Source organism: Esox lucius, chromosome 1, assembly GCF_011004845.1.
Source record: "Esox lucius isolate fEsoLuc1 chromosome 1, fEsoLuc1.pri, whole genome shotgun sequence".
Taxonomy (NCBI): Eukaryota; Metazoa; Chordata; class Actinopteri; order Esociformes; family Esocidae; genus Esox; species Esox lucius.
This window is the reverse complement of record NC_047569.1, coordinates 41,083,858-41,100,191: the sequence shown is the minus strand read 5'-3', so window position 1 is coordinate 41,100,191 and position 16,334 is coordinate 41,083,858. Positions and strand designations below refer to the sequence as shown.

Genomic DNA, 16,334 nt, shown 5'->3' with positions numbered 1-16,334 from the left:
GCAGGATATTCAGCTGGAGGAAACAGGAGTCCCAAAGGCTGAGGCTTAAGGGAAGGAATGTAAACACTGCCACTGATAATCCAATCAAAACTCAGCAAAACAGAGGAATGGATCTCACAGCTGAGTTCTGATCCCTCACCAACCAGCCATGACGATTTAATCTACCTTAATACAAGACAAAACATCACCTGCATTTTATTTAGTCTCATCTTGTTAACTGTCTGTTCTGTTTTTTGGGGAATAAGAGAGGATTCGTGTGAATCTGCGAATCCAGTTGAGAACTAAGAACACATGGGCCCACAGGCATTTCTCAAAAGAATAAAGAAATACACAAAACTTAAAAAAAAATGCAACAAAGTCAGCACTTTGTGTTGTGTGTGTTTGTGTGTTGTGTGTGTCAGGGTGTTTGGTTATCCTGGTGTCAGTTTTTTAAAGCAGTGAATTCATTAAGACTACAAGGCCAGGCACAGGCCCTTAACACCCCTCTCTCAGCAGATCCAGCACAAGGTCATTCCAGGGCACTCCCTGACCACAACACACACACACACACATTTGTTTTTATATCCTCATGGGGACCTGAAAAACAAAATTGAATGCTCCCTTGCCCTAATCTTAATCCTAAACCCAACCCTTACCCTAACCTTAACCTAACTCTAATCTAAACCTAACCCTAACCTTAACCTCAATAAAATAACATTTATGCCTAAACTTTACCTAGATCTAATTCCTAACTTTAGGACCCTAAACCTAAACCCTGAGCCAGAAATGGACTTTTGCCTCACAGGGCCCTCAAAGATGTCCCCACAAGGCATATTCTTCAGGTTTTACTATACTTACAGGGACATTTTGTCCCCACGAGGACATAAAAACAAGCACAAATAAACACACAAGCTATTTCTGTCTGTCTCTCTGCCACACACACCCACACACACACACACACACACACACACACACACACACACACACACACACACACACATACACACAAATAAACACACAAGCTATTTCTGTCTGTCTCTCTGCCACACACACACACACACATACACACAAATAAACACACAATCTATTTCTGTCTGTCTCTCTGCCACACACACAGACACACACACTCACACACGCACACACAAATAAACACACAAGCTCTTTCTGACTGTCTCTCTGCCACACACACAGACACACACACTCACACACATACACACAAATAAACACACAAGCTCTTTCTGACTGTCTCTCTCCCACACACACACTCACACACTGTTGCTGTCAAAGATCAGTCAGTACTGCAACACTAGGTTGTCATATCCCCTTTCAGACAGCCATGATATCGATGAGTGTGTGTGTGTGTGTGTGTCCACGTACGTGCCTGTGTTTTGGAGGATGTTTTCAAATAAATGACGTTAGCAGAGGAAAAATCTTTAGAGACTCCAGGAACGTGAACCAGGGCAGAAGAGTTCAAAGTTATCAATTGGAAATCAATATGCCTGTTGGTGTGGTGTGAAACACAACATTGACAGTATGCAAAGGTGCCAGGGTGGGTCCATAGGACTCTAGTCAAAGGAGTGTTCTAACAAGGGATCATGGTGCCATTTGGAAAGCCAGGAGAGGGAACAGAGACCTTGTGACCTCCGCACCCCCTCTGTCCACCTCTGACTGATTGCTTTCTCTTCTTGGTGGAAAAAACGGCCTTTTATGGCAAAGGTTTGGAGACATCAAATCAATATACTGCCCTCATATCTGTGAGTGGGAGTCGGCTCAGAAAAGTCCATTCTAAAAAAAGGTTTGAAATAGTAGCAGATAGAGGATCTTTGGCATGGAACCGTAGCAGAACCTCTTAGTCGTGCTATATTAGCCACACCCACAGAAAAAAGTCTGTCCTCATAATATCTCCATTTATTGTTCTCTGTAGTAGAATGGAAAGGGTTCTGTATAGAAACAATGTGTTCTGTAAATGGTTATCCTATGAGGAGAGATGTAGAATAATTTAAGTTAAAGATAGCACCTTTCTTCTAAAATGCATATCAGCACACCCCTTGTGTCTTATTGTTTAAATCACATACTTGGACATAAAAAAGATTGCCCCTAAGTATTCAAATTACCTGCCTGCCCTACATTAAATTCTCCCTTAAAGAGAAAATAATAATTTCATGAACAGCAAAGAACCCTTAAAAATCAAAAACTGGTAGAGTCATTACAGTACCCTTTCAAAAGAACCTGTGAGTTTAAGTAAATGTGTTGCCAACTAGTGAATGTGTAGCAACCAACAACTGACTGAATGATTGAATAAAAGCAGTTATTGGTTTAGTAACAGTAGTTATTGGTTTGGTAACACTAATTATTGATTTTGCACCACTAGTTATTGGTTTACTAACAGTAGTTATTGGTTTGGTAACAGTAGCTATTGGCTTCGTAACATTAGTTACTGGTTTAGTAACCGTAGTTAACAGTTTTGTAAAAGCAAGTATTGGTTTGGTACCACTAGTTATTGGTTTGGTAACAGCAGCTATTGGTTTGGTACCATTAGCTATTGGTTTGGTAAAAGTAGTTATTTGTTTGTTAACAGAAGCTATTGGTTTGGTAAAAGGAGTTATTGGATTTCCTCACCCTGCATGAGTGTGTAGAAGGTTCCTGATGCTGACAGGTTGGTGGTGATGGTGATGTCCTCCTTGTTTGAGGCCTCGGCCTGGGCCCTGACGGAGCTGTCAGAGTCTGTACGGTAGCTGCCCACCAGGCCAGTGGGGTAGGTGATGTTGGTCAGACGGCCGTAGTTGTCGTACCTGGAGAGAGACGGGTACAGTTTATGATCTGTGGTCCCATTACAACACAGGACTTGAGACATGGTTTGAAAACTAATGAGTCACAATTAGCTGGGCTACTAAATCCCCATTGGTCTGGACTGGGTACATGCTGATTCAGTAGATTAACATTATGGATCATTACATAACATTCTTGATTAGCAAAGAAAGCTAATTAATTGTATTTAGTGCTTAACCACTAGAAGGCTTGACATCTATCTTTACTCAACCAACTCAGAGATGCCTTGAGAAACAAGAATAAATCAATGGTAGGAGTGTGTAATATCAAGAACACTGACTGACATTAGGAGTGTGTAATATCAAGAACACTGACTGACATTAGGAGTGTGTAATATCAAGAACACTGACTGACATTAGGAGTGTGTAATATCAAGAACACTGACTGACATTAGGAGTCTGTAATATCAAGAACAATGACTGACATTAGGAGTGTGTAATATCAAGAACAATGACTGACATTAGGAGTCTGTAATATCAAGAACAATGACTGACATTAGGAGTCTGTAATATCAACAACACTGACTGACATTAGGAGTGTGTAATATCAAGAACACTGACTGACATTAGGAGTCTGTAATATCAAGAACACTGACTGACATTAAGAGTGTGTTAACATCTGATAACGCAGGAAGCAAAATATGGCACCTTTTTGCGGCACTTGAAGATTGATATAAACATAATCCCATTATAATACGAAGTACAGGAAATATGAATGCGAAGCGATACAGAATGGTTCAACAGCAGACAAAGGATCTAAGACAGACAGACACACACATACACACACACACAGTCACACACACAATCCCAGTCATTTTCATTGTTTTGGTAAATGTGTGGGTTGAGCCGGCAGCGACAGGACCAGAGGGGTCAGATGGTGTCGTGACCCGAGGTGGTCGATTGGACAGCAGCACATCAGCAGTGGAACCAGGTGAACATCTCTGCGTGTCGGTCAGCCCTCATCCACCACAGGTTGAACATCTCTCTGCGTGTCGGTCAGCCCTCATCCACCACAGGTTGAACATCTCTCTGCGTGTCGGTCAGCCCTCATCCACCACAGGTTGAACATCTCTCTGCGTGTCAGTCAGCCATCATCCACCACAGGTTGAACATCTCTCTGCGTGTCGGTCAGCCCTCATCCACCAAAGGTTGAACATCTCTATACGTGTCGGTCAGCCCTCATCCACCACAGGTTGAACATCTCTCTGCGTGTCGGTCAGCCCTCATCCACCACAGGTTGAACATCTCTCTGCGTGTTGTTCAGCCCTCATCCACCACAGGTTGAACATCTCTCTGCGTGTCGGTCAGCCCTCATCCACCAAAGGTTGAACATCTCTATACGTGTCGGTCAGCCCTCATCCACCACAGGTTGAACAAATCTCTCTGCGTGTTGGTCAGCCCTCATCCACCACAGGTTGAACATCTCTCTGCGTGTTGGTCAGCCCTCATCCTCCACAGGTTGAACATCTCTCTGCGTGTCGTTCAGCCCTCATCCACCACAGGTTGAACATCTCTCTGCGTGTCGTTCAGCCCTCATCCACCACAGGTTGAACATCTCTCTGCGTGTCGTTCAGCCATCATCCACCACAGGTTGAACATCTCTCTGCGTGTCGGCCAGCCCTCATCCACCACAGGTTGAACATCTCTCTGCGTGTCAGTCAGCCATCATCCACCACAGGTTGAACATCTCTCTGCGTGTCGGTCAGCCCTCATCCACCACAGGTTGAACATCTCTCTGCGTGTCGGTCAGCCCTCATCCACCACAGGTTGAACATCTCTCTGCGTGTTGGTCAGCCCTCATCCGCCACAGGTTGAACATCTCTCTGCGTGTCGGTCAGCCCTAATCCTCCACAGGTTGAACATCGCTCTACGTGTTGTTCAGCCCTCATCCACCACAGGTTGAACATCTCTATGCGTGTCAGTCAGCCCTTATCCACCACAGGTTGAACATCTCTCTGCGTGTCGGTCAGCCCTCATCCACCACAGGTTGAACATCTCTCTGCGTGTCGGCCAGCCCTCATCCACCAAAGGTTGAACATCTCTCTGCGTGTCAGTCAGCCATCATCCACCACAGGTTGAACATCTCTCTGCGTGTCGGTCAGCCCTCATCCACCACAGGTTGAACATCTCTCTGCGTGTTGGTCAGCCCTCATCCACCACAGGTTGAACATCTCTCTGCGTGTCGGTCAGCCCTCATCCACCACAGGTTGAACATCTCTCTGCGTGTCGGTCAGCCCTCATCCTCCACAGGTTGAACATCTCTCTGCGTGTCGGTCAGCCCTCATCCACCACAGGTTGAACATCTCTCTGCGTGTCTTTCAGCCCTCATCCACCAATGAGCACTATGAATACCAACAACAGCCTGGGGAGCAGAGGATGTGGCAGTGACTGTGTTCTGAATGGCGCACTATTGCCTGGATAGTGCACTACTTTTAACTAGAGCTGAAAATGCCCATAGGGCTCAAAAGTAGTACACTAGAGATGGAATGAGATCACCTGGTTATCATTGCCATAGAGATGGATAGGGTTCAGACCCTGTTCTCTATGCCATAGAGATGGATAGAGTTCAGACCCTGTTATCTATGCCATAGAGATGGTTAGAGTTCAGACCCTGTTATCTATGCCATAGAGATGGTTAGAGTTCAGACCCTGTTATCTATGCCAAAGAGATGTTTAGAGTTCAGACCTTATAGCATCCAATCCAGCAGGGGGAGCACCACTGAAGCCTTCTCTATGTCAGAGAAATACATGTTGGCATAGCTAACTGACTGACCTCTAATGATGATCGAGTTTGAAGTGTGATGACATGAGTGACCCTGTCATCTGGTGGGATCAGCCAATCAAATCCAGTAACCATTAACAGCACATTAATTCGATCTAAAAGATACACGTCACAATTTTCTCATTCAGCTCAATTTCCATTCATCAAATTGATTGAGGGATCTTTTTTTCATCACGTTAGAATGTAGCATTCTTCTTTTAGTTTTTTAATGGAGGACCATTATTCTCCGTTTCAGACAAGTTTTACCACTGTCACACTGATCTCCTCCTAGCATCACGGCCAGCTAGCCACCTACCACTCAAACTTCTGACTCACGACGGAACAGGAACAATGGCCTGAAACCTGACGTCCGCGTCTCCTGTCTGAGCCACGCTATCACATGCCATGCTGGTTCACTGGGCCGCATGCCTCCATATTCACTATATACTGTATCCGGTAGGGAACTACTTTATATAGGGGCCCTGGTAGAACGTATAGGAATCTGGTCTAAAGTAGGGCACTATCAAGTCAACAGTATGTCGTTTGGGAGGCACACCTGTCAATTACAGGCCTGGAGCGGGGGAAAACATCAATGAAGTAATGACTGCAGCCTCTTTCACCCTGCCAGGCCAATTAGCTGTCTTCCTCCAGACCCAGAGACTCAGGGTTTTTGGAGCCCTGACCAGGGACGATGGGGAGACTCAGGGTGTTTGGAGCCCTGACCAGGGACGATGGGGAGACTCAGGGGGTTTGGACAGATGGAGCCCTGACCAGGGACAGTGGGGAGACTCAGGGTGTTTGCAGCCCTGACCAGGGACGGTGGGGAGACTCAGGGGGTTTGGACAGATGGAGCCCTGACCAGGGACAGTGGGGAGACTCAGGGGGTTTGGACAGATGGAGCCCTGACCAGGGACAGTGGGGAGACTCAGGGGGTTTGGACAGATGGAGCCCTGACCAGGGACAGTGGGGAGACTCAGGGGGTTTGGACAGATGGAGCCCTGACCAGGGACAGTGGGGAGACTCAGGGGGTTTGGACAGATGGAGCCCTGACCAGGGACAGTGGGGAGACTCAGGGGGTTTGGACAGATGGAGCCCTGACCAGGGACAGTGGGGAGACTCAGGGGGTTTGGACAGATGGAGCCCTGACCAGGGACGGTGGGGAGACTCAGAGAGGGACGGGGGGCAGGGGAACAGGTTAAAGGGTTTTAGGACAGGGACAGGACTGGGATAGACCCTCTGATTGGTTGACAAGTGTTACAATAATATAATGTAGGGCTGTTTATACTACATTATTCACTTTTAATACTAATACAATATAGTGGTTATTATACCACATTATCCACAATTAATACTAATATAATTGTAGTGGTGATTATATCACATTATCCATTTTTAATACCAATATAATGTAGGGCTGTTTATACCACATTATCCACTATTAATACTAATATAATTGTAGTGGTGATTATACCACATTATCCATTATTAATACTAATATAATGTAGGGCTGTTAATACCACATTATCCACTATTAAGACTAATATAATGTAGGGCTGCTCATACCACCTTATCCACTATTAATACTAATACCACATTCTCCACTAATAATTAATGAACAACATACTGTATTATGTTATTTATTTTCTAAATAGTAAAATGAACCCATCAAACTCTCCTGGCCTGTTATTTGTCTGTTGCTGTGAACCATTAGTTTTGCAACAGGTCCAGCTAGCTGTGGAATGTACAGTTGATGCTTAAGCCCTGGTAGGGCCAACCTCCCCATCTTACCCCAGTGGCTAAATTAGCTTTGTTACTTCATAAAGGAATTACTGGGCCAGAATGAAAGCTACCAAAATAAAAAAAAATCTGTTCCCTTTTAGCTCTTCAAAGAAAATAACAATTAGCAGCTCTCACAATCTCCCCTTGAATTAATGAATTTACAGTAACCCTTAAGCACTGAAGCTTATCATTACAACCACATTAGGAGGTCACTTGGGTGTCGGCAGATGAAGATGCCGTGGGCAGTAGCAGCCAGCAACTGTGACACCCCAATCCCAGTACCTGGCTGCACCCTATTCCCTACTTAGTACACTACTGTTGACCAGCACTGTAAGGAATAGGGTGCCAGCTGAGATGTAGCCCTAGAAGTTACGCAGCGTAGCAGACGAGCTGTGTTCTCCTTGCAGTCCACCATGCTTTGTTTTCTGCAAAATGAGTTCTAGTCCCTTTACAGACTAAGCGGACCTTAATCCATTCAGCTGGTGGGTGCGGTTCACTCGGTGAAGCGGAACGATGTGTGTGATGAAGAGCACCACGGCTGGGCAGCGCAGCAGAGATAACGAACAGACCTTTTAATTTGCAGCTGAGGGTAGTTATTTGACCCTCAGATCCCCTTCTCCAGTTGATTATGCAAAAACAAACACCTCCTTTATTAGGGGCCTGGAATTGAACACACAACATCAGTGCTCCAACTGGCACCCTATTCCCTCAACACAGTGCTCTACCCATGACCAGGGCCCACAGGAATTGGGGCGTCATTTGGGATGCAGGCTGGAGGGAAAAATGCATCATTTAATTGCTGCATGAAAAAAGCAAGACATTTCTTCACCATTAAATGTAAATTTAGTTTTTGTTTAATGTTTATGTAAATACTATACAATGTAAAAATGTGTTTATGACGAAAGGAACAGATGGCTAAGGTTTGAATAATTATGCAAGCAAAATATAGCAATTTGTTTATTCGTACAAATATTTCCCAACATAAAACCAATGTCACCTTAAAACAATACATTTTAGAGTTTTAGTGTTTTGAAATAAAGTATCAAACAGAATTACATTTCAATCTATACCATTTGTAAATAACTCAAATTATGGAATTAGTCAGGTTACAGTGTGTTAATTGGTCATTTTTAGATTTACATCATAATCCATGTAGCATACAACGTAGAAACGACATACACTTTAATAATTTCTTTGTTCTAACAAACGTTTTGAATCAAGAAAAGTGCTATTATGTCTATGACATTGTATTATTACTTAAGGCAGCAGCTTTCTGCAGGTGTTTGAACACGCACACACTCAAATTTTTTACATACTGTACAATGTAGGCCAAAATATTTCTAGAATGCATACTGCTCATCAACACATAAATGTGTTCTCAACAGGGACCACAACCATTCTAGGAATCAGCCATTGTTATTTAAACCCAAAGTCTACCAACCATATGTCATGAACTGTCATGGTCAGAGAAGAAATACAAGGAAAAACACTTCAGATCTCATGAAAACTTTACTTTCTTTCTTTTCCTTCAGTCTCTATAGGGCTTAGAGTTACCACGCAACTGTTGGAGTTGGTCAGAAAGGGGTAACATTTAAAATATAATTTATATTATATTATATCATTTATTTACAATTTCTTTCACATTAATATATTTATAACATAGTGTATTATCTCAATCAGTTTTCTTCATTAACTTTTAGCTTGAGGGCAACATTTGGATTTCAAAATTAAAAAAAGGCTGTACATCATTTTTATAACTGGTTTATACACCAATTTGCAGGCCAGAAAAAGGTAATTTTAAAATGTATGTGTTCATCTAGCATATCTAGTTTAGATGTCTGAAGAATGATCTGAAGTGATCTTATAGCACAAAATACACCACTGCCCCCCCCCCCCCCCACACACACACACACAAAGAAGTTCCTCATGAGACATGTATTGACTAATTGTGCATGTATGTCATTTGTCATCATGTGCTGATATTCTGATTGGCTGTGACTTCCCTTAGGAGTGTCTGACGGTACACTCAGCTCTGACTCACCAATCTGTAAGACCTACACGACTCATAGGGCCCAGATGTAAAGTGGCAGCCAACCGAAATGGGACTCAGTGAACACAGGCAGAATAAATATCTCTCCCAAATGACACCCTATGCCCTTTGCTGTTCACTACCCTTAAACAGGGTCCGTACGTCATTTAGAACGCACCCTATATCAACATAGCAGGCGAGGGAAGGGTTTGCCGGCAGGCACTAGGAGACACACTACTATCCAATATTCTCCCTCTTTTCAATTTCTCTGAAAAGGCTGATGATAAAATTATCACATTGGAACACACTGCTGTCAGGCACAGAAAATACCCAGATAGAGGAGAAGCTCATTGAAACAGTTTAAAGCAATAGAAGATGAAATGGCAGCCAGGGGTAAATGTGTGTGAGAAGTTTCTTCCACTGATTTTCACATTACACTTAACTATGTTGTCATGGTTAGACACTGCCTTAGTAGCGTCTATTCAGGCAAACTGTCTCCATCAATGTCGGTCATGTTTAAAAAATCCAACCAAAACATTGTGTAGTTTGTCACACAACGATAGAGAAGAGGGGGGCAACATAAGACGGCCACTAATCTCAACCGGTAGGACATGCAAGGGAAAAGGATTACATCCTGCCTCGTGTACTTCTTCTATTTCTGAGTGACAGAGGAATCCAAGAAATAAAAAGAGGTGTCTCGTGTCTCTAAAACACTAAGTCATTCGTCACAAAAAAAAAACCCAAAGAAAATATTCCCTAAGCCCTGCCTGCTTCCTACCTACTAAATAGGATTAGCCTGCTCCCAGGCTCGTACAGGTCTGGTACTGACTGAGTGACAGAGACTTGTGTCTTTAAAATACTAATCTGTCGCAAAAACACCCCTAAATCTCACTAACTGGGGCAGACCACGCTGCGACCACCCGGCAACCTAAGCTTTCAGGGTACCTCAGGAGCACTCACCAATAATTCTAGTTCTTTAGAGCCTAGCCATGGAAGCGGCGTATCCATAGTAACATAATGTATCCCCAGAAAATGGATTTTCAGAGAAAAGCCCATTATAAATTCAGCTTCCACTTTCCAATCCCACTACTGCAAAGTAATAGTCTGTAATCAACCCCATGGGGAGGATGGTACACTTAAAAATAATGCTGGGTTAAAAACAACCCAATTTGGGTAAATATTGGACCGAACACATGCTGGGTTATTTTGACCTAGCAGTTTGGTCACTTAGTTGGGTGGTTTTCTTTAAAAAGAGCCACATGCACTAAGAATCTTCTCTCCTAGAAGTAGCTTGTGTAATTGTCTTTAACAAGTCTACTGTGAGTATCAGAGTTAGATAAAGTCATCATGTGCCCAGGCCCCGCCCACCATTTCCGACCAATCAGAACTGTCCGAATGGGTTTGCGCTACAGGAAACGTAAAGCTAGGCAAGCAAATCCAGGCCTGATCGATGTATGACAGTAGCCAGGCAACAGTCGGCTGTGATTTTGCCATGGAATAAGACATTGAAGCTTCACGGTACACACAAGATGTTTGTTCACTCCCGAAGCAACATGTCAGGCGACAGTACTCACTCATAGAAGGTGGTCCATCCGTTCTCGTTGCTCTTGGTGGCCAGTAGCCCGGAGCTTCCATGGTAAGTCATCAAGGCCAGCTCCTGGCCTTGGGCTGCTATGCTCTTCAAGGCGTTGTTGGTCCCAATGGTGAACCAGAAGGTCTGTCCCTTAGGGACCATCAGCCACAGGGGCATTCCCGTTGAATCCCTCCTGATCAATCAACCAACCAACCAATTATTATACACACAGCATGGTTCAAATTGCTTAAACATCTATACAATAATAAAAGAAGAGATTGAAAAACAGAATACATTTAAATAGATATAAAAAATATGACAAATTAAGATAACAATGGACATGAGATACTAATGCAGTAGTAGAAAACTAAGATACATACTGTAAGAGTAGTACAAAACTAAGATATTGACTGTTGGAGCAGTAGAAAACATAGATATATATAGGAGAAGTAGAACACATAGATATAAAGGAGCAGTAAAAAAACATAGATATATATAGGAGCAGTAGAAAACGGATGATCATACCTGATGGTGACCGTGTTCTTGTTCTTATCCGTGATGCTAGCTAGGTCTCCTGCTCCGCTGTAGGTCAGGTTGTACAAGTAGTCCCCAGTGGTCAGACTCTGGGTGTAGATGTGGCTGCCGTTGGAGTCGAAGAGATACAGTTGATCGTTGATGGGGGAGGAAACCTCATACATGCTGAGAGGGTTCAGATAGGGCTTGTTACGACGGACATAGCGGATACGGATGTTGCCAAGGTCGGCGATGAACAGCTCTCCATCCGGAGAGACGGCCAGTGAGGACGGCCCGTTGAGTTTGGCGTCTTTGGCATAGCCGTCGTCGCCAGAATAACAGTCGCAGTTAGCATCGTTTTTACAGTCACAGCCACTCGGCGCCCCCGCAACTAAAGAGATCTCTCCATTGGTGGACACCTGCATTCAGAGAAGGCGGTTACATGGAAGCAGGATATATACCATTATGTCCAAAGAGCATTCGATGACTACTGTATTGACAAGCCATATTGTCCACTACTCTCAGCTGCAGCAAAATCAGCGCTAAAATTAATTATAACAGATGTGTTACATCGTCATTGCATGTATTGACCTTCTTCAACAGCAGCAAATATCTGCAAGACCTGTGATTGTGACAACTGAAAAGAATATGCACAGGGAAGCAAAAATGTTTTAGAGAGCTCAGAAAGAAAAACGGTTTAACAAAATGTAAAGCCCCTGGAGATGGACAACGGCAATAAATCTCTATTCAGTCCCACCTGCCGCACACGGTTGATCTTCTTCTCGTCGGACTCAGAGATGTACAGGATGCCGTTGTGAGAGACGGCAAGGGCGTTGGCAGCCTCCAGGGTGGCGTGGATTGCCACCTTGCTGACCAGGAAGTGATCCAGTCCGGGCACCTGGCAGTGCATGGGCCGACCCGCCACAATACGCACCTGGTGGCCAGTAAAACACACTCGTATCCAGACCAACTGACAGTCCACTCATTCAGCTAAATGAACAACCAAACAAGTAAAACTTTTAGAAGAAACACAGCTGCTGTCTGCAATTACGAGGCAAGTGGAAACAGAAGACACTTCCTATAGTGTTAAGGCCTACTGTCTAGACATACAGTTTTAAGTCCTTTAGTGTTAAGTCCTACAGTGTTAAATCCTACAGTGTTAAGTCCTGCAGTGTTAAATCCTACAGTGTTAAGTCCCACAGTGTTAGTGTAAGGGTTGTCTCCCTCACCTGATGGTTCTCTGAGATCTGCAGCACCACATTGTTGTCCAGTAGGTACAATGAGTTGTCCATTGGACTGACCGCCAAGTCTGTGGGCCACTCTAGACGCACCTGGGACAGAAAAACAGCCAAGTGAGATTCAGCCCTGAAATAAAATTCAGCCCCTCAAAAGAGCAACACAAGCTTTGCGTCCAAAACTGAGTGATATGGATTTTTTTTTTTAGAAACAGAAGCTATGTGGGTCTTTCAACTGATTCCTTAGGTCAACAACAGACACCAGTGATACCACCTGAGAGAACACACTAACACACACTCTCTGGACCGGGTGGTCTTTGGATCCAAAACTGAGGGCATGTTTGTATCGATCTACACATTCTCCACAATTACCTTAGATAAAAACCTGTCCTGAAGGCAATGAGAATCATTGAGAACACTTAACAGGACTGTTAGATGATGTTGAAGATGCCCAGCTAGCTCACATATGCTCCTTACGCCTGGAGACTACAACCTTTCTGACTTTGGAGCACGAAATTACTACCTGATAAGAAGAAGGTTACCACATGATAAAAAGGAGGTCATTATCTGACAAGGTGGTTATTTTCTGATAATAACAGGTACTCACCTTCTTCTAATCAGATAGGAGTTTTCACTTATATAGGAAGGAGGTTTATATCTGATAAGGAGAAGGTTACTAACTGATAAGGAAGTTTATATCTGATAAGGAGAAGGTTACTAACTGATAAGGAGGTTTATATCTGATAAGGAGAAGGTTACTAACTGATAAGGAGGTTTATATCTGATAAGGAGAAGGTTACTAACTGATAAGGAGGTTTATATCTGATAAGGAGAAGGTTACTAACTGATAAGGAGTTTACTATCTGATAAGGAGAAGGTTACTAACTGATAAGGAGTTTACTATCTGATAAGGAGAAGGTTACTAACTGATAAGGAGTTTACTATCTGATAAGGAGAAGGTTACTAACTGATAAGGAGTTTACTATCTGATAAGGAGAAGGTTACTAACTGATAAGGAGTTTACTATCTGATAAGGAGAAGGTTACTAACTGATAAGGAGTTTACTATCTGATAAGGAGAAGGTTACTAACTGATAAGGAGTTTACTATCTGATAAGGAGAAGGTTACTAACTGATAAGGAGTTTACTATCTAATAAGGAGAAGGTTACTAACTGATAAGGAGTTTACTATCTGATAAGGAGAAGGTTACTAACTGATAAGGAGTTTACTATCTGATAAGGAGAAGGTTACTAACTGATAAGGAGTTTACTATCTGTTAAGACGGTTAATATCTGATAAGACTAATGAGCAATGATTTAATGAGCAAAGACGCTAATATCTGGTTAGGAGGAAGATACTATCTGATAAGAAGGAGTTCACTGTCTGATTAGAAGGAGTTTACTATCTGATAAGGAGGTAAGTATATAGAAAGGATAAGGAAGTTTATAACTCATAAACAGAAATACTCTCTGATAAAAGGGAGGTTACTATCTGAAAAGGAGGAGGTTACTATCTAATCATGAGGGAGAGAAAGTGTGTGTTTGAGTGTGTCAGAGTGTGTGTGAGAGAGTGTGTGTGAGTATGTGTGAGTGTATGTGTGAGAGCGTGCGAGAGAGTGTGTGTGAGAGTGTTTGTGAGAACATGTGTAAGAGTGTGTGAGAGAGTGTGTGAGAGAGTGTGTGTGAGAGTGTGTGTGAGTGTGTGTGTGTTTCAAAGTGTGTGTGTGAGAATGTGTGAGATAGTGTGTGAGAGAGTGTGTGTGTGAGTTTGTGTCAGAGTGTGTGTGAGAATGTGTGTGAGAGTGCGTGTGAGAGTGTGTGTGTGTGTGTGTGAGTGTGTGTGAGAGAGTCTATCCAGCCTTCCACCCATCAGAGTAATGTTTAGACTCCCTCAGCTATGTTATTAATTTAATAATGGAAAAACACAGCAGGAGGTAAAGTCCTTGAAGGGAAAATAGAGCCCTACTTATGAAAGGCACTTCTACCCACCAGCCTCCAAAATGATGACTTATTGTTCTGGAAATAACAGCATCTGGCCTTTTAAACAAGTCGAAATTACAGGATTCAGCCAATTTAAAAGCCCCCTCTGCTCTGGTGGAGTCAGTGAGAGGAGAGCAATCTTCAAGGGGTGGAATATGAAGTGTCGTATTTCAATAGCAGGACTGGGAGAAGCAACAAGAGACCCTGATTAAAACTCTGTCCTAATTTACTGGAAAATACAACGAGCGGCAGAGCTGACAGTCAGACAGCTCATTACTTGACCTGGACTTTGCATTGATTTGGGTTCCTTGTCTTCTAACTGGGAAACGACGACGCGGGATCAAATTACCTTGCAATTAATAGTATGGTTGAGTAATCCTTCATATTGGGTCAGTAAATGCAAAGTCCACAAACCTCCATCCCCTCATGGTGTTGAATGATGATTATGGACTTTATCTAAGATGAATCCATACTCAATTTAGGAAAATAATGTATGCGTCTTTTATAGACAGTGTTTAACTTAAAAGAGCTAAATAACAGAAGGAAATACTACAGAATAAAACATTCTGAAAGGGAGATAAAGTGAGAAAAAATGGGAGAGAGGTAGAAGGAGAGAGAGGGAAAGAGACAGAGTGGGAGAGAGATACAAAGAGATTGTCATGGTGACTGTCCATAGAGGAAGATTTGGTTGGGTCCCAGAGTAGGTTCAACTGACAATAGTTTAAAAATGCATGAAAAATCTAATAAAAACATCACATTTCTGACCTGTGCCTTAAATGGCCACAGGAAAATAGTCTCAGATTGACCAATGTGAAAAGAAGATATAACACATTAAATTCTATTTCACAAGATGCCCCCAGCAGCTCTGCCTTCCTGTATTCCACAAGCCTCTAGCTCCCAATAAAAATACAGCTAGCAAGGCTTTACCCCACCCCGCAAAACTCCAACACAGCAAGCTAGGCATCCCAGCTACCTCAACACAGCTAGCAAGGCTTCACAGTTACCTCAACACAGCTAGCAAGGCTTCACAGTTACCTCAACACAGCTAGCAAGGCTTCACAGTTACCTCGACACAGCTAGCAAGGCTTCACAGTTACCTCAACACAGCTAGCTAGGCTTCACCACTGGCGCCTGCCTGGCATATCCACCCTAGCGCTCCTCATCAAAATCAATCATCACTGTCCAGTGAAACAGCCACAACAACAGTGCAGATGGACAGGCACAACAAGCAGGCCTGGATGCCTGAAGGAAGCATGGATGGATTAACTCCCTCTAAAACCCACTTCTATTTTTATTAGTCAGCTCTCTTGTATGACAATAGCTCGGCCAGTTCTCCATAAGCTATATCCATCCATATTCGTCTCTTATCAATTCCTGTCTAGAGGGGAAATAATCTCATGCTCTGTTATAAGAGTCTCTCAGATTTGAACCCAGCTGAACGTGCGTCATCATAGCCACCCTGTTCTTGATAAAGCTTCCTGTCAGCCACTGACTGTAACACCCTTGATGTGAGAAGAACGTGCTCATGTAATCATATTCCAGGACAAGCCTTTCCTTCCTTTATATAAGTTTTGGTCTCAGCAGGGGATGAGGGATAATTTTCATTTCGAAAACAGACTTAAAAAATGCCTCAGACCCCTAACGCCTTTGTAAAAACA

The 16,334-nt window shown here is 43.2% G+C and overlaps 1 protein-coding gene across 2 annotated transcripts in view; it reads right to left on the bottom strand.

Annotated features, from left to right (window-relative positions):
• tenm4 (teneurin transmembrane protein 4) overlaps positions 1–16,334 on the bottom strand; it is a 276,917-nt gene that overhangs the window by 28,580 nt on the left and 232,003 nt on the right. For both annotated transcript variants that reach the window (XM_029120114.2, XM_013135886.4), the window contains exons 26-30: positions 12,692–12,793; positions 12,220–12,396; positions 11,475–11,881; positions 10,951–11,142; positions 2,599–2,771 (exon numbers count right to left, since the gene is read on the bottom strand). In XM_029120114.2, the coding sequence (XP_028975947.2) occupies positions 2,599–2,771; positions 10,951–11,142; positions 11,475–11,881; positions 12,220–12,396; positions 12,692–12,793 (1,051 nt within the window). The remainder of the gene's footprint in view (positions 1–2,598; positions 2,772–10,950; positions 11,143–11,474; positions 11,882–12,219; positions 12,397–12,691; positions 12,794–16,334) is intronic.